Source organism: Mus caroli, unplaced genomic scaffold (assembly GCF_978045245.1).
Source record: "Mus caroli unplaced genomic scaffold, Mus_caroli_1 scaffold_13, whole genome shotgun sequence".
In the NCBI taxonomy this organism is placed as follows: domain Eukaryota; kingdom Metazoa; phylum Chordata; class Mammalia; order Rodentia; family Muridae; genus Mus; species Mus caroli.
Window position 1 is genome coordinate 61,241,200 of NW_028227268.1, and position 27,266 is coordinate 61,268,465.

General features: G+C 39.0%; 1 protein-coding gene across 4 annotated transcripts in view; it reads left to right on the plus strand.

The window, feature by feature from the left end:
- Ulk2 (unc-51 like autophagy activating kinase 2) overlaps positions 1–27,266 on the plus strand; it is an 85,656-nt gene that overhangs the window by 23,177 nt on the left and 35,213 nt on the right. For 2 of the 4 annotated variants that reach the window (XM_021175563.3, XM_029483194.2), the window contains 9 exons: positions 116–189; positions 2,597–2,698; positions 3,737–3,795; positions 5,586–5,668; positions 7,512–7,559; positions 8,882–8,970; positions 15,247–15,418; positions 22,442–22,502; positions 26,757–26,894. In XM_021175563.3, coding sequence (XP_021031222.1) covers positions 116–189; positions 2,597–2,698; positions 3,737–3,795; positions 5,586–5,668; positions 7,512–7,559; positions 8,882–8,970; positions 15,247–15,418; positions 22,442–22,502; positions 26,757–26,894 — 826 coding nt within the window. The remainder of the gene's footprint in view (positions 1–115; positions 190–2,596; positions 2,699–3,736; positions 3,796–5,585; positions 5,669–7,511; positions 7,560–8,881; positions 8,971–15,246; positions 15,419–22,441; positions 22,503–26,756; positions 26,895–27,266) is intronic. The other 2 variants (XM_029483193.2, XM_021175564.3) reach the window with 2 other exon arrangements.

A 27,266-nucleotide genomic window follows, 5' to 3' on the forward strand; every position in this document is an offset into this window, starting at 1 on the left:
ATTTTCACAGTTCTTTGTGCCTTCTGTGTCTTACAGAATTACTTAGTATATGTAATATATGTAAAGTGTTGAACAAACTGTCATTTATTCTTTTTTGTTTAACTTTGTGAAACAGCTGATTTTGGTTTCGCACGGTACCTACATAGTAACACAATGGCAGCGACACTGTGTGGATCCCCAATGTACATGGTGAGTGAGAAGAACTTCAGTACCTGATCTGAGCAGTGATTTATATCGCTGTTGTTAATTATGTTAACAATAATGAGATCACACAGAAATCTTGTTTGGTAGACTTAAAAGTTGTTTCATGTTTGGTTTTGGGTCTTGAATCTTTTTAAATTTTATTGTTTTATGTGGATGAGATTTTTGCCAACACAGAGGGTATCAGATCTAGAACTAGAGTTTCAGATGTAAGCCATGTGGGTACTGGGAATTGAACCTGAATATTTTGGAAGAGGAGCCAGCACTCTTAACTGCTGATCCATCTCTCCAGCCCCCTATTTTGTTTGTTTATACTTATTTATTTATAAATTGGGTCTTGAATGACCTAGAACCCACTTTGTAGACCAGACTGCTCTCAAACTCCCAGAGATTCATCCTATCTCTGCCCTCTAAGTGTGTGCCGCCATGCCTGGCCCTGTTTTTATATTTTATTTTTAAAGATTAACTATTTTAGAGATCTCTGTGTATTGGTAATGTTGTTGTTATTGTTGTTGTTTTTGTTGTTGTTGTGATAAAATACCAGAACCAAAAGCAGCTCATAGAAGGGAGAGTTTATTTTGGCTTATGGTTCCAGAGGGGAGTCCATAATGGCAACACAAGCATGGCAATGGCAGCCAGAGCAGGGAGCTGGCTGATCAGTCACATTATGTCCATAAACAGGATGCCAAGAAGTTAACAGGGAGGAAGAAGAGAGAACAGGAAGTGGGGTGAAGCTGTTAACCCTCAGAACCCACCTCTAGTGACGTACTTCCTCGAGCAGTGCTCCACACTGTGAAAGGTCATAATCTCCCCAAATAGCACCATCATCTGGGCCTATGTGAGCCTTTCTCAGTGAGGCCACAGCACCCTCAGAGCCACTGAAAATAAAACTTCAACTAATACTGTCAAAGTATACTCAAATGTGCAGTAATTAGGAATTCTTATAAAAGCTGGCTGGTGGTGGCTCATGCCTTTAATCTCAGCACTCGGGAGTCAGAGTCAGATCTCTGAGTTTGAGAACAGCCTGGTCTGCTAAGTAGTTCCAGGACAGCCAGGGCTACACAGACAGACCCTGACTCAAAAAGCAAAACAACAGCAACAAAAAAGAATACTTACACATGCCTTTTGGGTTACCTCTTTTTTCATAAGATAGACTTATATCTTATACATGATATCTATCTAACAAGTTTCTTATATTGTAGAAGTTATTTTTTAGCTCTGCACTTAATGCTGAAAAATAATCTTAGCTATTTATTTAACCTTTGATATAATGTATAGTATGTTATGAAACTTATGAACTAATGTGAAGTATTAAGCTTGGAAATAATTATGGAGCTGCAGAATTATATGAAATAAATAAATCTGACTATCAGGAGAAAGAAGCAGCATGATTTATGTAGTAAGCTCCAGTCCAGCCCAGGTTACACAGTGACACAGTGAGACCCTGCCTCAAAACAAAACAAATTCCTATGTCAGTTTGAAGTTTGTACCCTCTTATGTAAAATTAACTTTGAGTATTGGCAGATGTCTGTAATCTCAGAATGCAAGAGGTTGTGATAGGATCTTTGTGAATTCCAAGTCAGCCTAGACTGATTAGCAAACTCAGTCTCATAAAGTCAAAACATTTAGAATCTGCTCTGAGGTAAAGAGAACTAGTAATGAAAAGTCTTGTGGGTTTTTTTTAATGACATTTACTTTTTAAATGTATATGCTTATATAAAATAAACAACACTTTAATAGAAGTCTAAAACTTGCTAAGTATGAAATTAGGTCAAGATCCAGGCTTGGTGGCCTATGCCTATAATCCCAGCATTTAGGAAGTGGAGGCAGGAGGATCAGAAGTTAAGGCCAGTCTGTGCTATGTATACCAAGACTATGTCTCAAAAAATAAAAAGAAAAAAAAACTAACTTAACCTTGATCAAAGTATTTTAACTGATTATTTAAAAAGGTTGACTATCTGGGGATGTAGCTCAATGATGCAGGCCTTGGGTCCAATGACCTGAACCATGAGGAGGGTAAAAAGGTCCAACTGAGAGATTTACTAGGAGAGCCAGAGAGAGAGAGAGAGAGAAAGAGAGAGAGAGAGAGAGGGAGAGAGAGAGAGAGAGAGAGAGAGAGAGAGAGAGAGAGAGAGGGAAGAAGAAGAAGAAGAAGAAGAAGAAGAAGAAGAAGAAGAAGGAGGAGGAGGAGGAGGAGGAGGAGGAAGGAGGAAGAGGAGGAAGGAGGAGGAGGAGGGAGTAAGAGGGAGAGACAGGGGTGGGGAGGGAGTATTGTTTAATATCACAGTATGTTAACATTTTTATTTAGTATGATCAGATCATTAACAGTGAATCAATGTATGCACTTTAAGGCTGTAACTAACATAGTTCATGTCTCTTGGATTTTTGTGAACAGGCTCCTGAGGTTATTATGTCTCAACATTATGATGCTAAGGCAGATTTATGGAGCATAGGAACAGTGATCTATCAATGCCTAGTTGGAAAACCACCTTTTCAGGTAGCCTGACTTTTTTTTATGTCCTTGGTTCTAGCATCTTCAAATTTTGCAGTTGCCTTTGATTTATGAAATAAGGAATACTTTGGAAGCAGTAGGTTTTAGGCTTCTCTGCCACTTAGTTGCTGTTGTTAGAGTTAAAGCTGTGGGAAGCCAAGGTGTTTGCTCTTCCTTCTGCTTGCCCTTTACAGTAAGACTGGCATGATGTCTGTCGGATGATTTCCAGGATAGTGCAGTAGAGTCAGAGCTAGCAGTTTATGATTAATGGTAACCAAAGCTCTTCCTGCTAGCTTGGTTTGGGGGTTGTGGAATCCAGATGAGGTAGGGGCACAGAAACCTTGTCTCCAAATCTCCATTCCTGGCACTCTGTGGGTAAGAGGGGGAATATTGAAATTCTGTGTCTGTCTTCCTCATCTTTTCCTATTAAGAGGCTGGCCTTCAGAGGATATGCCAGTATCTCAAGTTTATATTGTCAAGCAATTATTTATAGTTTTATTAATTTTTTAACCTGAAAATTATAATAGAGTGAAATTATTTGCCCAGCACGGTACAAAAAGAAATCAGTAATGCAGTCAAGCTAGTTTCTTTGCATTCCCAGTGTGGTTTGTATGTAGAGGCAGATTCACTGATCCCAGCTCCTCTTCCTGTAACAGTGCTGCTGTTGTGGAGAGACAATACTGGCAGTAGACTTGTTTTCTCCCTTTAGTCCCTTGAAAGTCATAAGGTAAAGCACGCCTACATTATACACAATAATGATGGACTTATTGGGTAGGCCAGGTAACATAACCTCCAGAATAGCAGCTTTTCTGCTTTAGGCTCCTTTGAGTGCCTGGTGTCAGAAAAGTTATATTGTACGAAGATACTCAGAATTTGCATACTATCTCAGAGGTTTTATAAGTCTTATGCCCAGCAATCCATTTGTCCATGGAACTCAGCGTCAGCATCCACGTATATTCTGTAGTAGGAACACGAACGTTAATCATGATTTGGAAGTTCTGCTCCTCTCTGTATAGAAAGTTAACTTTTCTTTTTCTTAAATAGGCTAATAGTCCTCAGGACCTAAGGATGTTTTATGAAAAAAACAGGAGCTTAATGCCTAGGTATGTAATTAAATTTTACTTAAATTACACTAGGTTTTACTTTAATTTTTTTATTTATGTTTATTTAGATAAGAGTCTTTCTCTGTAGCCTATTTAGACTCAAGCCCACAATCCTCCTACGTTACCTTTAAGTGAAATTACAGGAGTATAGCCATCATTCCTGTCTGGTCTGGGTTTACTATTTGTGAATGCAGTGGATTTTTTTTTATTTGAATGCCATGTTTTGTGCATTTCTCTTAATGAGTTTCAATTTATAGAAATGTTGTAATAGGGAATTAGAAAGGTGCTAACACACCATAAATACCTAGCTAGTACTGTATCATATGTTATTTACTTTTAAAATGTAAATTTAAGAGAAGGCATCACAGAATATTCATATGTTTATATATATATGCATATATGTATGTATGTATGTATGTATGTATGTATGTATGTATGTATAACTTGTGGAGGCAAACAGACACAGGTTCATAAAGCAGAAAGTAAATTCCTACCTAGACTGTGGACATTCTGTAGCAACAATAAGAGTTATTGTGTATTTTTCCAAATGTTCTTTGTGGGAGTTCATTATACATGCTTGAGAGAGAAAGTGTGTGTGTGTGTACATACAGTTTAAGATAAATTACATTTTGAGTAGTATTTTCTTTCTTTTCTTTTCTTTCCTCTTCTTTTCTTCTTCTTTTTAGATTGGCTCTTTCTGGGTAGCTCAGGCTTTCAGAGTGACCTCAATTCAGCCTCCTGAATGCCAAATTTATAGACATGTATTTCCATGCCTGGCTTTTTAAAAATTCTATATTTTAAATGTTATTCAGTGTGTTTATCCTTTTTGGTAGCTACATAAAGTCTTATAAAACTAGATGTTCTATTTTATTTAAATTTTTTTGTTCCCATAGTTTTTTTTTTTGTTTTTTTGTTTTTATTTTTTGGCCTACTACAGACAGCTTTAGTGACATATGTGATCATACCACACTGTACTTTTTTTTTTTTTAGAATTTTGTTGAAAATATAATTGTTGGACTGACAGACAGGTGTACTTTCTTTTTCCTGTTTGATGCTAAAGTGTGACGAGAATACCTTTCCTCATAAAGGAAAGAAGACCAATTCACCTTTTATTTTTTATTTATTTATTTTTGTTTTTTTGGCTTTTTTTGGTTTTTCGAGACGGGGTTTCTCTGTGTAGCCCTGGCTGTCCTGGAACTCACTCTGTAGACCAGCTGGCCTTGAACTCAGAAATCAGCCTGCCTCTGCCTCCTGAGTGCTGGGATTAAAGGCGTGTGCCTACACTACCTGGCCCAATTAACTTTTTATTTTATATTATTCTATTTATTAATGAGGTTGGCTCACTTTTATTTGCCCTAATATCTTTTACTAGTTAGTAGTTCATGGCATGTATATTATTGTTCCTCATTTTTCAGTTGTTTTCCTATTTTAATACTGGCTTTTAAAATTATTCCATGTCAATTGCATTTATAATTAAGCTTTGCTCGTTTCTAGACAGGACTGGAGGAGGTTTTTTCTTGAGAATTTTATACCAGCTGTTAATACAAGCTGTGTTAAACCTCAGGCTCTATCTTGTAGCAAATGAACATGTGTAAACAACAGTGTTCAACATGTGCAAGGCCATGTGCTGTGCTGGTAGTTATCACTCGAAGGCATGAAGCTTTATCAGGTCTTGTTGTTATAGATGGAATATTTGTGAAAGTGCATATAACATTTTTTATTTATCAGAATGGAGGCAAAAGTAATGTTAAATACACATAAACTCATCACTTACATTATCTTTACTTCAGTATTCCCAGAGAAGCATCACCTTACTTGGCTAATCTCCTTTTGGGTTTGCTTCAGAGAAATCAAAAGGATAGAATGGACTTTGGTAAGTAATAATGTCAAGCTTTGTGAATCTTCTTATTTTATATTTGCTGAAAAGTTTATATAGATTGCTTTTGATTTATCCACTTTGCTTTTGTTTGTCTTTTTGTTTGTTTTTGTTTTTGTTAAATTTTGTTTTATGGGACAGTATTTCCCTATGTAGCCCTGACTGTTCCTGGAACCCCCCTCTGTAGACCAAGCTGGCCTTGAACTCATAGAGATCCACCTGCTTCTGCCTTAGGAGTGCTGGGATTAAAGGTGTGTGGCCACCATCACCCAGCTTGTTTGTCTCTTTTTCTTTCATTACTTTAATAAACGTTCATCAAGTGCTTATTATGTGCCAGGAATGTGGGATAGAATAGTAAAGAAAATCTGTGTTCTCAAATGATAGACAGTGCAGAGGAGGAGAGAGAGGTAATGAATGATTTAAAAACTGTAATTGTATGTTGTGTTAGAAAGTGCCAGGTACTGTGCAAAAATAGAAGGACGCAATATGGAGTAGGGAACTAAAAATTTAAATAAGGTAGTCCACTGTCACATGAACAAAGAATAGATAAACCTGAAGGGTGTGGTGTGGCTGGGGGCAGGGATTTCAGGCAGAGGGAAAAATCCACAGGGAAGCTTTGAGCTGGGAGCACGAATGGAAGCTTGAGATCCAGTGAGGAGGCCACTCGAAGACAGAGTATGGTGGAAGTCATTAGAAGGCTCTGATGCTTTTAGAAAGTACTGGTCTGCCTATTTCTTTAGAACAGACTATATGCTAGGAACGTCAAAAGCTGGCTGTTGATTCACTTGAGAGTAGAATGTAGCTTAAGTTGGGGTAATAGAAGTAAAGAATGAAGTAGTGGAGATCTTGGACCTTTCTAGAGGTAGGGATTTCAGTGTTCACTAATAGTTTGTTAAGAAACAGATTAAAGTAGACTCCATGGGTTTTGACCTGAGCAGCTGGAAGGGTGACCTGTCAGTTACAGCAATAGGAAAACTATGGATAGAGAGAACTGTGGGGACCAGAAGAGGAGCTGGAACTAGACATGTTACATTTACAATAATGATGAGATAGCTAATGCAGATGTCAGAGAACGCTGAATGTCAGGAGAGAGCTAAGCTAAGGATAAATCTAGGAGATGTTAGCCAGTGGGTGATATTTATTAATCATGACATTTTCTAATTACTACTTGAATTCTTAAAATGTATTAGTTATTTTCTTAATGGTTGCTTTGGATTATAATGGGTATCTTATTACATTTACCTTGTATAGATGGTAGTTGAATTCCACTAAATATAAAAAATTTCTGTTGTAATTCCATTTCATCTTCCGAATGTGCTAAAATTGTCACAGAGTACATCTATGTTATTTAAACACAAGGCAGTGTATTAACTATTATGTTAAGTACTCTTATATCTTTTTTAGAAGGGTTGAAAGAATAAAAATATATAGTTAATATTAACATATATTTACCATTTCTGATATTCATATGGATTGAAGTTGCTATTTTATATCTGTTTTTTTGTTCTGATGTATTTCTCTTTGCCTCTTTTGTGATCTCATTGGTTAATTTACCTAGTAGTTGATATCTTTTACTTGTGAGCCTTAGCCTTTAATGGCTAAGACATTTCTCCAGCCTTAGTAAATTTCTTTTTTTTTTTTTCTTTTTATGGTTTTTTCGAGACAGGGTTTCTCTGTATAGCTCTCTGGCTGTCCTGGAACTCACTTTGTAGACCAGGCTGGCCTCGAACTCAGAAATCCGCCTGCCTCTGCCTCCAGAGTGCTGGGATTAAAGGCGTGCGCCACCACGCCCGGCAGTAAATTTCTTTTTTAAAGGTTGTGTTCTCATGTTCTATTACAGAAGCATTTTTCAGTCATCCTTTCCTTGAGCAAGTTCCAGTTAAAAAATGTAAGTTCACATTTTTACATATTTTTACTTACAGAGAGTATGCAAGCTAAAAGATAAAAAATAAGATTTTGAAACACAAAATTAATTTTAATGTTTCTCAGAAATTCTGTAAATATTCCCTATGTACCTATGATTGTATTTGTGCAGCAACAGTTCTTCTTTCTATACCCAAATAAAAAATGTTTAGGGCTGGTGAGATGGCTCAGTGGGTAAGAGCACCCGAGTGCTCTTCCGAAGGTCCAGAGTTCAACTCCCAGCAACCACATGGTGGCTCACAACCATCCGTAATGAGATCTGATGCCCTCTTCTGGAGTGTCTGAAGACAGCTACAGTGTACTTACATATAATAAATAAATAAATCTTTAAAAAAAAAAGGAAAAATGTTTAATAACTGCTGCATTTTTATTTTTAAAATTTTGTTATTTTTATGCTGTGTGTGAGTGTGTGTGTGTGTGTGTGTGTGTGTGTGTGTGTGTACATACAGAGGACAACTTGTAGGAGTCAGTTCTTCCTTCTACCGTATGAGTCCTGGTGATGGGACTCAGACCGTCAGGTGTGGCAAGCACCTTTGCTTACAGAGTCATCACTCCAGCCCAACTATTGCATTTCTGGTTAACTTTTCATTTTTTAAGTTAAAATTTAAAAGTATTTATCTTTGTAATTTTTAAGTGTGTCTTTGTGTCTGTGTGTGGATAGGAATGCAGGTGCCCAGGGAATCCAAAGGAAGGGGTTGGATCCCTTGGAACTGGAGTTATGGGTGGTTATGAGGCAGTTGATGTGGGCCCTGGGGACCATACTTAACCCTCTTAACTGCTCTTGCATTTTACTTTGTGTGTGTGTGTGTCCGTGCATATGCACACATGTGGAAGTTAAAGGACAACTTGGTTCACTCTTTTACCATATGGGTTCAGAGGTTGAACTCAGGTGGTCAGGTTTGGTTGCAAGTACCTTTACCTGCTGAGCAATCTTCCCAGTCATTTTTCTTTTTTCCTCCCCCATCCCCAACAGGGTTTCTCCTTGTAGTCCAGGCTGTTTTGGAACTTGCTCTGTAGACCAGGCTGGCCTCAAACTCAGAGGTCTGCCTGCCTCTGCTATCTGATTGCTGGGATTGAAGGCGTGCGCCACCATCCAGCTCTTTTTTATTTTCTTAAATATTTTGTTGCATTTTTTTGTTCTATCTATGGAAGCACTAATGAATAGATAAATGCAATTTTTTTTTTTTTTTGGTTAAAACTAGGTTGGTGTTTTGACGGCTTGTACTGTTAGACAGATCTTACAACCCACTATAGAGAGACAGTTCTTTTACTGTTTTTCTTCCCTAGCTTGCCCAGTCCCAGTGCCTGTGTATTCTGGCCCTGTCCCTGGAAGCTCCTGCAGCAGCTCACCATCTTGTCGCTTTGCTTCTCCACCAGTAAGTTGGGTTTTATTAAAATGATTTTAGAGTTAGGGCTTTTGTTCTTCTAGTGGGTGTGTTTACTGTGCAGCTGAGGTCTAGGAGAAAGGACATCAGAGTTGAATCAAATTGTCCTGACTTTGGCTTTTTGCTCTCTTAGCTGTGTAATTTCAGTAAGTTTCTCTAGGGCCCCCCTCCCTTTTTAAGATTTATTTATTGATTTTATGTATGTGAGTACAGTTGCTGCCTTCAGACACACCAGAACAGGGCATCAGATTCTATTAAAGATGGTTGTGAACCACCATGTGGTTGCTGGGAATTGAACTCAGGTCCTCTGGAAGAACAGTCAATGCTCTTAACCGCTGAGCCATCTCTCCAGCCCCAACCCTTTTCTTTTAAACAGAGATTATTATTACCTTTTTGTGCCATGTGGGAATTTAGTGATCCACAAAACAAAGAATCTAGGGGTGGGTAAATGGTGACTAGTTAATTACTGTACACTGTAAAGGTTCAGATTCCATAAGGTTTGAGGAGTCGGGGAATAGCTTTGGAGCTGAGTGTTACTGGCTTCACTGTGAAGTTCTTCAGCTAATCCTTTCATGGCTTTGTCCTCTCAAGTTTAAGAACTGCCTTTTCATCCTCAAGGTCTTCTGATTCTCTGTTCATTCCTTCTTCCCACTCTAGTCTCTGTTTTACCTAGCTCTTTTCTTTGTTACACCAGTACTTCTTCTAAGTCTGTATAAGCCTTATAATCTCGAGACTTTGTACATTTGAAGACACCGTGGGGGCTCTTGTGTCCACTGTTGTATTTCATAATATCCAAGTAAGCACTGCATTTTTGACTTTTGGCAGAAAGACAGGGCAGCCATAAAAGGAGGCAACTGTGTTATTAGCCAGTTGAGACATCTTAAAAGTTTAAGAGGAGATTGAGAGCTGCTGTATCCCATATTTGGCATGGTAATGGAGTGTGTGCTTTGGTGATTTTATCTTTTTGAGCTTGTTTCTCCTATGTGAAATGAATGCAGCTTACTTCCTTTAAGATAACTGAGCATAAGCCCTGTGCTAACTAACACTCATCAAATTTACAGGCAGTGACAACTACTGTTATTATTTTCTTGAGAAATCTAATAGCCAAAGTTAAAATAGATGTGGAACAAAGCCTATTGCTGAAAAATGAGTTTTAGTTTTAAAATCATCAAAAGGGGGGGCTAGAAAGATGGTTCCGTGGCCACAGTAATGAGCATCAGGACCTCAGCTCAGACCTCCCACATCCATCTAAGATCTGTGTGTACTGGCACGGGCCTGTAACACCAGCACTGTCCAGTTTCAGAAACAGATTCCCAAGGGCTCCTGGAACAGCCAATCTAACCGAAACAGGGAGCTCTAGGTTTAGAGAGAACCTGATCCAAAAACTATGGTAATAAATGGTGCAGGAAGGAATCCATAGTTAACCTTTAGCCTCCAAATGCGCACACACAGACAAGCATGCCTGCATGCACACATGACCACACACACAGCCCAAAAAAAGAAAAAAAAAAGAGCTGGAGAGTTGTCTCAGTGGATAAGAGCACTGGTTGCTCTTGCAGAGGACAAGGGTTCAGTTTACAGCACCTGCATGTAGTGCACAAACTCCATGTTCTGTGTCTCCAGTTCTGGTGGTTCTTACAGCTTCTGGCCTCCATGGGCATCAGACAGACAGACAGGCAGGCAGGAAGGCAGGCAAATATTCATACAGATAAAATTAAAAAATAAATGAGTAAATAAAAGTTTAAAAACAGCAACAACAAAACACCATTTCTTATACAACCCTGCAATATAAACAAAATAGAAAAAGTGGTATGTTCACAAGGATTATATTTCTGTGAATTTGAAAATTTGATAAATTTGAAAGAATATATGTTCCTGTATTTGTCTGGACTACTTGGATTGGGAGAACCAAGCCCTAGATATATTAATTACTTATCTTGCTGCTGTGGTGAGATGCCTGGCAGAAGTGTAAAGAAGGAAGAGTTTATTCTTGCTCACAGTTTAAAGGGGTACAGTTCATCCTGATGGGAAGACATGATGGCAAGAATTGTCTAAGACTGTGGCAGCAAGAAAGAATTTGCTCACAGTTCAGGAAGCAGAGATAGCCTTGTGACAAGCTATAGCCTATAAGGCTACTCCCATGACCTACAATGTCAGCTAGGCCACGTCTCCAAAAGGTTCCACAACCTCCCAGAAGTTGAAACATTAGCCAGTGGGGGACATTTTACATTCAAACCATAACATTCTATCATAGGCTTATGGTCATCTCTTAATGCAAAATGTACTCCACCCAATTTAAAAGTCCCTGTAGTCTTAATGTTCAAACACTGTCCTAAAGTCAAAAGTTTTTAAGACTCAGGTGAGCCCCTGTGAAATGAAAAAAAAAAAAACGTTTGGTGCTTCCAACCTATAATGGTCCCTTTCAGAAAGGACCATAAATATGGAGGAAATGGGGGCCAAAGTGAGGCTGGAACTTTCCAGACAAATGTCAGACCCAACCTACACTTCCATCTCTTCATCATGGTGGTGTCATCTGGGCTTCGTCTCAAATGTTATGATTAGAACTTTACCTTAAAGGCTTCATTCACAGCCACTAACCTCCACGGAGGGAAGCTGACCTATGTATTTCCTGGGCCTCAGCAGCTTCCTTAAACCTTTCCACAAACCTCCTTATATTATTCACTCTTCATGTGCATGCCTGAAAAACCAGCACCGTGTGGGTAATGCCAACTCCAGTATAGCTTGTCCCCTTAGACCAGAGCTGGAGTGGCCTCTGAGTGTCCTACTAGCTGGACCTGGGAAAATGTTCCCAAGAAGATCCTACTCGAATGGGACATCTAAGAGATTCTCTCTCTTGTTCAGTTGCCCTTTTAATGGAGCTTTTCAACAGTTTGTGTTGTCACCCCGTGTAGCTTTTCACAACAGTTTGTATGGTCACCCTGTGTAGCTTTTCAACAGTTTGTGTGGTCACACAGTGTAGCTTTTCACAACAGTTTGTATTGTCACACTGTGTAGCTTTTCAACAGTTTGTGTTGTCACACTGTGTAGCTTTTCACAACAGTTTGTGTGGACACACTGTGTAGCTTTTCAACAGTTTGTGTTGTCACACAGTGTAGCTTTTCACAACAGTTTGTGTTGTCACACTGTATAGCTTTTCAACAGTTTGTGTGGTCACCCTGTGTAGCTTTCCCTGCTGCCTTTCTTACTTTCCAAGTTCAGAATGTGTGAGGTAAGGAATTGGAGGAAGTGAAGACTGCTGGTTTCAGGAAACATCCTTACAAGTAAGGAGGGCTAGCTGCAGTCCATATACAGTGCTTGGCATGCATGCGTGAGGCCCTCAGTTCTATCCCTACTCCTGCAAAATCAAAATTAAAAATAAAGAAACGTGGTTAAAAAATAAAAAACAAAAATCTGGACATAGTAGTGCATAACTTTAGTCACATAACTCAGGAGGAAGAGGCAGGCTGATCTCTGTGAGTTCGAGGTTAGCCTGGTCTACATAGTGAGTTCCAGGACAAACAGAGCTACTCATTGAGACCTGTCTAGAAAAGAAAAGAAAAGAAAAGAAAAAGAAAAGAAAAGAAAAAGAAAAGAAAAGGAAAAGAAAAGAAAAGAAAAGAAAAGAAAAGAAAAGAAAAGAAAAGAAAAGAAAAGAAAAGAAAAATTTAAGGGCTGGTGAGATGGCTCAGTGGGTAAGAGCACCCGACTGCTCTTCCGAACGTCCAGAGTTCAAATCCCAGCAACCACATGGTGGCTCACAACCATCCGCGACGAGATCTGGCGTCCTCTTCTGGAGTGTCTGAAGACAGCTACAGTGTACTTGCATATAATAAATAAATCTTAAAAAAAAAAAAATTTAAAAAGAAGAGGTAGTTATCAGAGATTTGAGATGGAAAAGGAAGGAAGGAAGGGAGGGAGGGAGGAAGAAAGGAGTTTATGCAAAAGCCAGAATATAGAGAGGGTACAATGTTGGGACCTGTTCTACGTTGTGAGAACCTAGGAAATGGAATATAGAGCAGCTTTGGATGCAAGAGAAATATCAAGCTTTGAACAAGACAAGAAAGGAAAGCAAGGTGGTTGTGGATGCAGGTGCTTTTGAATAGCAGGGAAAGAAATTAGAATTTAAGTCACTGGCAAGAAATTATGGAGCAAGGCTCTTGGGTCACATTTTTTTTTAAGATGTATTTATTATTATATCTTATCTTAAGTACGCTGTAGCTGTCTTCCAACACTGCAGAAGTGGGATCAGGATCAGGTCTCATTACGGATGGTTGTGAGCCACCATGTGGTTGCTGGGATTTGAACTCAGGACCTTCAGAAGAGCAGTCAGTGCTCTTAACTGCTGAGCCACCTCTCCAGCCCGGGTCACATTTCAGTTTCATTAACGTTTAGTTATATAATGTTGGGAAAATTACTAATCCTCTGAGCTTTTATGTTTTGGTTTATCTAGTTGTGAAATGGAATTCTGAATACAGCTAGAATTAGAGCTGATCAGAACAGTCAATGACTGTAATGTTAGTCCTCCATTTCCCCTCACTTTATTATCTCCAGAGTGTTCACAAGAGTGGCAGAGGGATTTCTCATTCTGTATGTGAAACACACAAAAAGGCATGGGACTGTTTGCCACAGGTTCCAGCAAGAGATCTGGTTTCAGAAAAACAAGGTGAGAGATCTAGAGAGATGGTTCAGAGTAAGAGCTTCTGCTCTCCCCAAGGATCTGCATTAGTCAGCACCCGTGCTGGGTGCTTACTACAACTGCCTGTAACTCTAACTCCAGAGGATCTTACACCCTCTTTTGGCTTCTGTAAGGATCTACATGTACACAGTGTGCACACATAGACACGCATACACATAAATCAAAATAAATAAATTTTTAAAGAGCAAGACCAGGGTCAGTGGCACATGCTTTTAATTTCTGTACTTGAGAGGTATAGGCAGAAGCAGATGGATCTCAGCAAGTTTGAGGCCAGCCTTGTCTACATAGTTAGTTCCAGGACAGCTGATGAATGACTCTTGATGAACATCAGAGATCATCGACTTTTGATCTCTTGATACACATGCATTGTACATACCTTCACACATGCCCAGATGTGCACACACATACACATATAAACAGATGTGGTAAAGTGCTTCTGAGACTTATTTCATTTTAAGTGATATTTAAAGACTTGGGAAAAGTGAATTGAGGGTCTAAGGCCAGAATTTAAAGAGCATGACGTAGGGCTTTTAGTTTTATCTTTTTCTGAAATACCAATTTAAATAGGGTCAGTAGAGACTAACACAACTTAAAAAATTGATTGTTTTAGAACCATTAATCAAGGCATTTCAGTAGAGTTATCACCAGTCTTTGAGCTTGTCAAATGCCAAAAGATACACAGCAGCTTATGCCTAAGTTGTTGTTTAAATGTAATTGTATACTTCCTTCCTTTCTTATCCTATCTGCCACAAACAACCACCTCTTTCTTTTCTTTTTCTTTTTCCTCCTCCTCCTCCTCCTCCTTCTTCTTCTTCTTTTTTTTTTTTTTTTTTTTTTTTTTTTGCTTTTGGTTTTTTGAGGCAGGGTTTTTCTGTGTAGCCCTGGCTGTCCTGGAACTCACTCTGTAGACCAGGCTGGCCTCAAACTCAGAAATCCGCCTGCCTCTGCCTCCTGAGTACTGGGATTAAAGGTGTGCACCTCCATTGCCCAGCCTTCCTTTTAATAACAAAAACAAAAGAAACATATCCATACTTGTAAGGTTGTTTAAATCTTTCTGTGAGCATAAACTTTGTAGTCTAACAGACATTACCCATGTTACATGTCTATTCTTTTACATAACATGTTTTTTGCTTTTCTGTGTGCAATGTTTTCTTCAGTCTGTCTAAAACTTTTAATGCATAGTATGGGATTAAAGTCACTAGACATTATATATTTAGTCGTTAAGTAAATAGTTACTTAGTGTTGCACTGCAAGGCCATGAGCTGGGACTGGGGATGTCTCAATGATAAAAAAAAAAAAAAACCTTAGCTTCTCCAAAGTTTCAGGTGGGGTGGATATGTACATGTGATGAATGCTATGTTTCTAAGAGTCATTCTGGAAGTGTTTCAGAAGTCTTTCTGTAAACATTTTAAACTGCTTTTCTAAAAGAAAGATCTTCAGAAAAGTTTTTGTGTATGTGTAAAACCTTAGATGGGCGTTTATTCCCATTTTTATAAAAGAAATATTCTTTAGACTATTCTGACTTGTATTTGATTATTAGGACATTTTTAATTTTATGTTGTTAATTTTAGTCCCTTCCAGATATGCAACATATTCAGGAAGAAAACTTATCCTCCCCACCGTTGGGTCCTCCCAACTATCTACAGGTGTCCAAAGACTCTGCCAGTAATAGTAGCAAGAACTCTTCTTGTGACACGGATGACTTTGTTTTGGTTCCACACAACATCTCGTCAGACCACTCATGTGAGAATCTTTTCTACTTGTACACATTATAGTTTTTAATTTACTAAATTTAAACTTCAATGTTACAACTGGTTGTGCAGGGAACCTTTATTTAGTTGTTTTGAATTCTTAGAATTATATACCTACTTTTCTGAAATATGTTTAGTGATTTTCTCTAGCATAGTATTTTTGAATTCTGAAGGTAATGAAAATGATTAAAGAAATAATCTCACATTATGTTCACATAGAAAGAAATCAAAAATGAGCAGAATAAGCAAGTTACTTTAAAGGGATGATGTAAAGGAAGAGCCCGTTAGGGGAGGAGAAAATCCACTCCTCAGAATCAGAGGGGTTTCTTTCTGTTGGTGTGAGAGGCTTGTCTCCCCATGCAGACATCAGACTGTACTTTCCCTGTGTCAGCCTCTTGAGTCCTGGGATTATTGTGGGTGTGCACCACCATACCTACCTTTAGATCTGTAGGGAGTAAGTTTGGGAGGGAATCCAGGTTAAGTAAACTTAGCCAGGGATATGTAGAATGGTGAAGAGAACCAGAAAAGCCAGAGAAAGGAGATAGGCAGAACTATTGACAGGGGAAACAACCTTGCTGTGGTTGTGAAGGTAAGAGGCTGAGGAGAGCTGGAGCTTTGGTCCTGCTGTGTGCAGGACAGGTTGGTGCAGGTCTTCTCAGTCGCCTGTCACCCACTTAGTTTACTAGGTGCATCTCCCAGGCACAAGGCTTGTGTTTGTGTTTGTCAGGTCATAGTTCCCAGCCTGAACAACTGAAAAGAACAGGAAAGCACAGAGCCCTACAAGTGTGTGTTCACTTAGAATCAGTGCTGTAAAACCAGGGAGTTGACCTGTAAATATCACTCTGTAGTGCATGGTCTTATCTCATTATTAAAAATAATACAACTTTAGAAGTTATATAAAATATTTCAAACAAAATATTACAGCTCAAATCACCCACCATGGCATGCATATACCAGTATTTTCCTGTATTTATTTTAAACTAATTTTCTAAAGATAGGAAAATACAAGTACATATAAAGTCCTTTGGCTCTTCTTAGTCCTTTGGATCTGTATTCATCCTATAAATATTTTGATCCTTCAGACTGTATGTGGATTCATAGAAAACATAGTAGTTTTGTCTTTTTTTCTGTTGAAGTAAATGTTATAGAGTGCTTATTTCGATAGCTTTTTGTTCCTATTTTGTTGTGGACTTAGATGCATGTCTAATCATAGACTAGTTCTTCTTCTTTGGTTTTGTTTTGTTTTGTTTTGTTGTTTGGTTTTTCAAGACAGGATTTCTCTATGTGGTCTTGGTTTTCCTGGAACTTGCTCTGTAAGACCAGGCTGGCCTCCAACTCAAAGAGATCTACCTGCCTCTGTCTGGCTCCCTTGTACTGAGATTAAAGACTTGTGCCGCTAGTACCCAGCTATGACTAGTTCATTTTAATGCTTCAGTTTTACAGTAAAACTAAAGCCCAGTTTGTCCATTTCCCTACTGATTTACACTAGATTAAGCATTTTCAGTATTGAAAATTTATTATAGGTGTCTGAGTACAGGTGCCAGAGTTTTTTCAAAGTGGGTACCTTTTAAAATATGAGTGTTGGATTTGTCTCTGAATTATCAGTGTCAAGAAGTTGTGCCTGTGATCTTTGTTGTGCTGCCAATGGTATAATGATATTTTCTTTTCACAATTTAATTTTTTTCATATGTAACTTTACCTGTAATTATTTTGTAGATCAAATAGTGTGTGTGCCTACATTCCTAGAGATCAAAACAATAATTTCATTTTCCTTCTTCTATCTTATGGGTCTGGAGGATTGGACCCAGGTCATCAGTGTTAGCAGCAGACCCAGTTAAAAATCTTAATTGGTATAAGCTGACATGGTGACACACGCCTTCAGTCCCTTTCAAACAATTTACACTCTATTATTTTTTAAATGATTCTTATTTCATGTGTGTGAATGTTCTGTCTGCACACATATGTATGTACCACGTATATGTCTGGTACCCACAGAAGCAAGAAAAGGGCACTAGATCACCTGGAGCTGGAGTAAATGATAGTTGTGAGCTATGTGGATGCTAGGAACATAATTGGGGCCTCTGCAGTAGTAATCAGTGCTCTTAACTGCCCCATAAGTCCTCTTGATGATGAGTATACAACAAAACAAAGTATTGCACCATGAAAGAACTTGTACAATTCAAACTCTGAAAAATAAATAAGCTGAGCAGAAAATGTTAAATATTATAGAAAATCTTGACAGGAATCTGTAGACTAAGGCTCAGTGAACAATCACAGTGAAGTCATTCATGTTGAAGTTAGACAGCGCCAATCTGAATCTGGTCTTTGACAAAGTCAGAAGTACGATAGCTGCTGAATTTCTCAACAATCTAGTTTCAATTGGTGTTGTAATTCAGTTCTCTTTCCATAGAAAGAATTACAGGAAGTAGCTCAGTGCAAAGGAGTTAGTTACTATTGTCTGCGCTCTGCCACCCCGTCCAGACTTTACCAGGCACATGGCTTTTACACAGCCGCTAGCTCCTTGTTTTGTTTTCCCTTCTTCAGCCCTAAAAAACTATAAAACCAACCTCACCATGGAATTCTTACTCTGCTTTATAGAACAAAGCAGTGGCTAATTCTACAGTAGAAAATAAAGCCAATTAAGATTTTTATTTTGTTTTATTCTTTGAGACAGGGTTGCTCTGTGTCGCCCTAGCTATCTATCTTGAACTTGGATTTTTAGACATGGCTGGTCTCAAACTCAGAGCTCTGCCTGCCTTTGTCTCTCAAGTGCTGGGATTGTGTACCACCATGAGCAGTTTGAAAGCTATCTTTTAGCCAGGCATACTGTGATGCACACCTTTAATCTCAGTGCTTTGGAGGCAGAGGCAGGTGGTTCTCTGAATTCAAGGCCAGTCTGGTATAAAGTGTGTGTGTGTGTGTGTGTGTGTATACACATACATACATACACACACACATCACATACAAAAAAAAAAGAAAGAAAGGAAAGAAGCTATCTTACTTCAGTGTCTATATTGGGGGATATATATGGCTGTGGCATTTCACTGGACTATTTCCTTTGTGAAGGGCTACTCTGACATACATGGTCTTCTGTGTAAACAAAATAATACTGATAGTATTTTAGTGTATCATAAGTGCCTATAGTTTCAAGAGTTAGTATACAATTTCACTTAATAACTTTGCCAATTATTTTTGCTGTAGTACTCTTTATTTTATTATTATCTTTTTTTTTTTTTTTTTTTTGCTTTTCAAGGCAGGGTTTCTCTGTGTAGCCCTGGCTGTCCTGGAACTCACTTTGTAGACCAGGCTGGCCTCGAACTCAGAAATCTGCCTGCATCTGCCTCCCAAGTACTGGGATTAAGGCGTGCACCACCACACCCAGCTCTGCTGTAGTATTCTTATTTTCAATTCTTTGTGGAATTCTATAGTATAGAGTTCAGTTTAACTGTATCTCTAGTATAAATACCCAGTCTTTAGCTTTAGGTATGGTTGGGCATTGCTACCTATGGTAAAATGGAGATGACTTCAACTGCTTTTTCCTTTGTATATTTTAAAATAAATTTAATGGGTATATACAGTTTGTTTGGTTGGTTTTTGTTTTTTGGAGACAGGGTTTCTCACTGTAACCAGCCCTACATGTCCTGGACTTGCTTTATAAGTCCAGGCTGGCCTTGAACTCACAGAGATCTGCCTGCCTCTGCTTCCCAAGTGCTGGGACTAAAGGCGTGTGCCACCATGTATGGTTCTATTTAAGGTATAGAATATTTTGTATGGTAGATGTGCCTAGTAAAGTGGTTACCATAATGAAATATAACCATCTTGTCACAGTGACACCTTTTTCTCAAGTACATAAAGTTATAATGGACATATTATAACTTTATCAAAAATTCTCAGTATACTATGCTATTATTTACTTTTAAATTTACTTTTAAAGTGTTCTAACTTTTAAATTTTGTTTATTCATTAGTTTTTTAATCTTTTTTTTTTTTTCTGAGACAGGGTTTCTCTGTGTAGCCCTAGCTGTCCTGGAACTCACTCTGTAGACCAGGCTGGCCTTGAACTCAGAAATTCTCCTGCCTCTGCCTCCCAAGTGCTGGGATTAAAGGCGTGTGCCACCATGTCCGGCCTTATTTGTTTTTCAAGACAGGGTTTCTTTAACTCTATCTGTCTTGGAACTAGTTCTGTAGACCAGACTGGCCTTAAACTCAGAAATCTGCCTTCCTTTACTTCCCAAGTGTAGATCAAAGGCCTATTTTATGGTATTAAAGCGTGTGTATGTACTTGTGAGGGCCAAAGGACAACGTGCAGAAGTCAGTTCTCTCCTTCTCCCATGTGGGTCCTGGGGATTGAACTTAGGTCCTGCTGAGTCAACCTGCCAGCCCGAGACTTTTTAAAACAGACATTCAGATAACCTGTTTTCAGCCCTATGTCGAGAGTTATAGGTATCTGGTATTGCTGGTTATTTGAAGCCTTTTAGGGTTCTGTGATGTAAACTGGTTTTTTTTCTGAGCTAATCATTCTATTTCCTTGGGTCAAGTAGATGAGAAAGGACCTAATCTTACCCATCAGCTTTCTGATTTTCTTTTCTTTAGTTTTATTTTCTTACCATCCTCCCTTCCTCTTTCTCTTTCTTGTTCATTTTTCCTTTTTGAGGCAGATTCTCAGGAGGATTGTCCTACCTCCCAGAGTGACTGGCCCAAGCTTGTATGTTTCTGTGTTAGTAAGTTTTTCTCTTCTTTTTGCCTGTATAAGTACAGGTTCTTTATTGTCTCCTTTTCTCTGTGGAATTTCAAAATACTAGTGTGGTCTCATGGTACAATACAAATAGGACTTAAATAAAATTACTAAAAGCTATTGGAGATATTTTGGGGAGGTTTTTTTTTGTTTTTGTTTTTTTTGTTTTTTGTATTTAGGTATATAAAGGCCTAAAGTCACTTGAAATAACTTCCTACTCTGTGATTAAGTTAAGTTACCAAGTTGATATGTAGCTAAGTTCCTTGCTTCATATTACTTTGGGTTTCTGGGGGTTATTTCTTATTTGTTTTAATATAATTTTGTTTTATAATTGCATATAGATTTTATTTTTAGTTATTTGTGTATGTAGATGGGGGAAGGTTGTGTACATGACTGCAGAGCCTGAGGAGTCCTGAGGAGCCTAGGTTGGGATCCCCTGGAGCTGCTGTGACAGGCAGGTCATTGTATGCCACCTGAAATGGGGGTGGGAACAAGCTTGTGTTTCTGGAAGAGCAGTGGATGTCGTTACTCACTGAGCAACATGTCTGTTTAGCTTCAAGTGTACATTCCTGCCTCTACTTCCATTTCCTTTATTTTCACCCCAGTTTATTGTGTCTATAAAGTAGACTCCTTCCTGTCTTGCTCCACTGAACTTTGTTCGTGACCTTCATTTAGTTTCCTTTGTCCTCAAAGCACTATCTGACACTAGTATATCAGATTCTTTGACTTCTAGGATATATGTTTGTGAGAGCGGGACCTGAGCTGTGCCAAATAAATGCAGCACTCAGTTTCAGGATCATTCACAGGAGTTTTGTAACTCTCCTTTTCTTTTTGAGGATAGGTTATTTAAGTGGTTTATTTTACAAATACATTATTTGGCAGCTGTTATTTAACATCATGTAGAATGGCATAGAATCGTTGATATAGGAAGTATAACAATGACAACATCCTGAGTTCTGAACTGTGTGCAGCTGCATATACAGAGATGGGGGAGAAGATGAAGGACGCCTGTGCTGTCTGCTGCTGTTTCAGCAGAGCACTGTCTTGGTCGGCAAGCTTTTCACAAGCTGGCAGAGACACTGTACAAGAGGATGGGCACCTAACATTCTGTTGAGCTACACATTGTTTTATAACCAGTTTATATATTTTGTGCAAAATTATGTGGTAAAAGTCACTAAGTCATTGAGAGAATCTGTCTCTATAAAGCTAAAACTGTAAAAGCAAGCTCAGCATGGTGTAGTACACCTGAAGTCCTGAGTCCCGTTGGAAGGAAAGGTGGGGCAAACCATGATTGGGGAAGGATCCTTGACTCTGTGATTTCCAAGTCTGGGCAACATAGTGAGACACAATTCAACAACAAAACACATGCAACATACAAAATTATCACACACACATACACACATGTGCACACATACAATTATACAAGATTGGGAAAGGAAAGGAAATCGTAGATCACTCAAGCAAAATGATATTGGACACAGTACCAACCCTTCTCAGTGGTCTATAGAAAGGAGCCTGATAAAAAGATCATAACCTTTGTACATGGTAAATAGTGAAGAAATACATAGACTTAGGAGCACATATGGAACCTTAACTCAAAACAAAAAACACAAACAAACAAACAAACAACTACTATGGGCTATGCTGGGCAATGCCCAGCCACTGCCTACAAACCCTGAGACCAGAGGGTCTTTCCCCAGTCTGCAGTTTGGTTCAGCTAAGAGAAATAAGTTCTTATTACTGAATGGTGGATTTGTCTAACGCCAGAAAGAAGAAAGATGAGTCCAGGCAGCCACCTGTGGCGATACATTCCTTTAATCCCTGAAGTTGGGAGGCAAACATGTGAATCTCTGTAAATTGAAGCCAACTTGGTCCACAAAGTGAGCTCCTATTTACAAGCAAACAGACAAGGTTGTAGGTTTGCTTGGAGGGAATGGATGGGTCCAAAGTTGCAGCTTCTGTTTCTAGCTAGGTGCAGTTTCTGTGTTCATGTGCTTCTTATAGAAATTGAAGCACAGTCATTAGACAGACATGGTAGCTCACATCTTTAGCCCTAGCACTCATGAAGCAGAGGTCCGCAGATACTTATGAGCTTGAGGCCGGTCTGGTCTACCTAGAGACTTCCAAGACAGTCAGATGTAGAGAGACCTTATCTCAAGAAACTAAAACAAACAACCACCCATCTTGTTGTATTCAGATTGTTTCTAAACCATCTTGCTGGAAGATATTTCCATTCTTTAAAGTGTGTGATATAATGTGATTGTTTGTTCTTTCTCCTCAGATGACATGCCAATGGGGACTACGGCCAGACGTGCTTCAAATGAATTCTTTATGTGTGGAGGGTATGTTTCCATAGTTTACCACAGAGCTTTTGCCTTGGGTCTGGGGACATATTGAGCTGGCAGAGTGCTTTCCTAGCGTGCACAGAGCTGTAGGTCCCACTGCAGGACCACAGAGGTGAGGCCTGTGCCGCCATTGTAATCTTAGCACCTAGAAGGGTGGAGGGAGGCAGGGTGACGGGAGGTTCTAATTTTAAAAAGATTTTTGATATTTTGTTATTTGAGTGGCTTTATTTAACCTTTTATTCTTGATTTAATTTTTGTTTCACAATTTACACATGTATGCATTCATGTATATAACACACATACATATTATTTGGGGGGCTTTTGGTTTTGGGCTTGTTGTTCATTTGTTCAGACATAATACATAAGCACTTCTATTGAACTGTATGCCCAGCCATTACAATTTGTTTTTCATTTTGAGATAGCATTTTGCTAAGTTACCTAGGCTGGCCTTGAACTCACTGAAACCCAAGCTAACTTTTAACTTGTAGTTCTCCTGTCTTAGTCTCTTGAGCAGGCTTGTACTACCAGGAAAAGCTTACAATTTCTTTCTTTCTTTCTCTTTCTGTCTTTCTTTCTTTCTTTCTTTCTTTCTTTCTTTCTTTCTTTCTTTCTTTCTTTCTTTCTTTCTTTAGATTTATTTATTATTATATGTAAGTACACTGTAGCTGTCTTCAGACACTCCAGAAGAAGGTGTCAGATCTCATTACAGATGGTTGTGAGCCACCATGTGGTTACTGGGGATTTGAACTCAGGACCTTTGGAAGGGCAGTCACTGAGCCATCTCACCAACCCCCTACAATTTCTTTCTTAAAAGAAAACAATTAATACTTTTATGTGTTTATGTATGTATTTGCAGTGCTAGCAATTAAATCTAGAGCCCTGCCAATGATATGCTATATACCCAGCTCATTTTTTGGTTTTCGTTTTAAAGATAGTTTGTAAGTTACCCAGGCTAGCTTACAGCTCAGTCTGTAGCCCAGGCAGACCTTAAACTGCAAATCTTGCCTCAGCTTCCTAAGTAGCTAGGATTACAGGCCTGTGTTCCTAAACCCATTAAAACAAATTTTCATTATAATAACAAATACATAAAATTGATCCTCTTAAGTACTTTGAAGCTTATAGTGAGAGGCTTGAATATATTCTCATTGTTCTGTAGCTTGGTTAACCCTGGCACTCAGTAGAGTGATGGATGTTGCAACCCAATTTCCTCCACTTCCTGGGAGTATACAGTTATTTATATATTGCGTGCCCATTGACATTGGTTTTATAAATCATGTGCTTTTGTCAACTAGATTCTGAAAAACAATTAAAATTTGATTTATAAATATAGTATAGGGTTGAGAGATGGCTCAGTGGTTAAGAGCACCGACTGCTCTTCCAGAGATCCTGAATTCAATTCCCAGCAACCACATAGTGGCTCATAATCATCTGTAATAGGATCTGAGGCCCTCTTCTGGTGTGTCTGAAGAGAACAATGGTGTACTCATATACATTAAATAAATAAATAAATCCTTAAAAAAATAAATCTAGGACTGGGGCTCAGTGGTAAAGAGCACTGATCGCTCTTCCAGAAGTCCTGAGTTCAATTTCCTGGCAACCACATGGTGGCTCACAACCACCTGTAATGGGATCCGATGCCCTCTTCTGGTATGTCTGAAGACAGCAACAGTGTACTCATATACATAAAATAAATAAATAATTATTATTTATAAATAAATAAATAAATCGAGTATAGTAATTCAGAATTGTGTATTTGTCCACATGATACCTATACCTTTAGAGACTCCCCCTCTCTTTTTGAGGCAGGGTCTCTCTGTTTAGCTCTGGCTGCCTTGGAACTTGATTTGTAGACCAGGCTGGCCTCAAACTCATGTAGATCCTCCCACCTCTGTCTCCTAGTGCTAGGATTAAAGGTGTGTGCCAACACACCAGGCCTACCTTTGCTTTTATGGCTTCATATTACTGCCTAATATCTTCTCAGTTTACAAGCCAGTCTTACTAACTGATCTCCAAAGGCTCTCCTGTCTTTCAATTGCAACCTAAAAAAAAAGTTTTCCTTCTAACATAGAAAGGTTCTATAGGCAGCAATCTCCTCTGTTGTGGGAAATTATAAAAAAGAATCCACACTATTGCCAGCAAGGCACTAGCGGACAATGGCTGGCCTGTTCTCATCTCGTGGAGACTCTAACTCAGAACTCAGAGATCTCTCCACCCAGCTCACTAACTTTCCACTGGCAGGTCACTACCATGCCAGCCCCATGCTTCAAAACTCCCACAGTCTTTTGGGGTGCACATCAGGCAAACCCACGCTTTGCCAGCATACCTTTCTCTCTGGAAGGAAAACACCACACAAACTCAGTTCAGAACAATGGTAACTCAATCTCTGGGCACAGCAACTGAATCATAATCTTGTAAGCCATATTAAATCTAAACCCTCTGATGGATTTGCTGTCTAAACTGGGAGACACTAACTAGTAGCTTCATCTTGTCCTCTGGCTGTCCCGGTCCAAAAGCCCCTATCTGTCTCCTGCTTCCTCTCTCCATCCATCCAACCTATTCGCCCAGTGATTGGTCCCTTTACTCACTAGGGGAGGGTTCACAGGAAGTCTTCTGAGTGCGTGATTAACATGAAAATACAAACAGCGCCAGGACCACCCACAACACTCCTCTTAAAAAAGAGGGAGGAGGGACTGGTGAGGTGGCTCAGCAGTTAACACTGACTGCTCTTACAGAGGTCACAACCAGATGCCCTCTTCTGGTGTGTCTGAATAAAGCTACAGTGTACTCATACAAATAAAATACATCTCAAAAAAACAAAAAGAAAACCAGGAAGTCTTTCCTAAACATTTAAATTTTTTTAAAAAGTTATTTATTTGTGTATATGCATGCATTGTTCAGTAATGAAAAGTATGTAAGCAAAACTTGAATGTATGCAGAAAATATAAAAAGCTAGTCAGCCTGCTTGCTTCCTTCCCTCCTTTCTTTTTTTTCTTTCTTTCATTTTTTTTTTTTTGTTTTTTTTTTTGTTTTTTTGTTGTTGCTGTTTTTGTTTTTCAAGACAGGGTTTCTCTATCCCTGGCTGTCCCGGAACTCCCTCTGTAGACCAGGGTGGCCTCAAATGCAGTGATCTGCCTGCCTCTGCCTCCCGAGTGCTGGGTTTAAAGCTGTGCACCATCACCACCCAGCTTTAAAAAGCTTTCTTAATATAACAATCTTAAATTATTAGAAATGTAGTAAACAGTGGGGGTAGTACATAAGAGGCACCTACCTACCCCTGCCCCCAAACTCTACAAATCATGCTCTGTGGTGTGACTCATGTCCTAAGTGAGTGCCATCTCTTCCTGTATTTCAAGTGTGGGAAGTAAACATGGCACTGAGGTCTGTACAGGCAGAAGACCTGTCTTCCTCCTTCCCACACCTCCTGAGGACTGAATAAGATGCTGGATGCAGTTACTTGTCAAGAGTTTTGCTGGAGCTTCAGAATTTGCAGACTACAGCAGTGAGCAGCAAACAGCTGACTGCAAAAGTCATTCACCTTATCCTTAAATGCGGGCATCCTGCCAGCTGTGTGCTTAGGAGTTGCAGAATATATTTTCAAGTTGCAGTTTGTGAGAGTTACTTGGGAATGCTTACTTCATTTATGACTTTTGTAAACATTCCAGTCATCTTTGATTTTGGATGTCCTGTTCTTGACTTGGCATAGACTTCTTTCTTGTATAGTAGTGAATAACAGAATGTAAGCAGATGAAACCATTTCACCAAATGGTGAGCTTTTCCTCAGTGTAGAGGAGCTTTTTTTTTTTTTAGATTATTGATGCACTTTTTCTTCTTCCTCTCTCCTTTTCCTCCTCCTCTTCTGCTTCGCTCGTGTGAGTGTGTGTGTGTGTGTGTGTTCATGTGCGCGTGCATGTACGCTTTTTTCGAGACAGGATTTATTTTTCTCTGTTCCTCGCCTGGGACTCAGAGATCCATCTGCCCCTGCCTCCTAGGTGCTGGGGGTCAAAGGCGTCTACCACCCTGCCCAGCTTTGACACAGTTTTAGTCCTCAGTGTGTGTATGACTGCCAGGAGAGTTCTTGACAGGTTTGAGTTTGGGTTACATTTTTTTTTTTTTAAATAAAAACAGGATGATTTCTTATTCACATTTAAAAGTGATCATGTGCCTTTCTGGAATTTTCTCTAAATATCACTAGCAGATCAACTGAAAGAAAATTAGTCTGACTATTGTTCCTTTCTTAAATTATGGTGATAGGCAGTGTCAACCTACTGTGTCACCTCACAGCGAAACCGCCCCAATTCCAGTTCCTACTCAAGTAAGGAATTATCAGCGCATAGAACAGAATCTTATATCCACTGCCAGCTCTGGCACAAACCCACATGGTTCTCCAAGGTAAGCCAGTGCCTTCCTTCTTTTTATTTGTCTAATTGGTTTTTGTTGTTGTTATTATTATTGATACTCAAAAGATTGTGATGAATATCACACACATGTGTTTGTCTAGAAATATAATTGCTGAGGAAGAACTTGGGCTGCAGATGTAGCTTAGTTATGTATGCTTGCCTACCAGACACAAAGCCCTTCGTTCAGTTGCAGACACTGTATACTCTGTGGTGTACTTGTATAGTACTGAATGGCAGAATGTGAGTACTTAAAATCATGTCATGAAATATAAACTTTTCCTGTCCTTGCAGAGGAACTTTTTTTTTTTTTTTTTTTTAGTTGAAAAAATAACTAAGGGGCTGGAGAGATGGCTCAGCAGTTAAG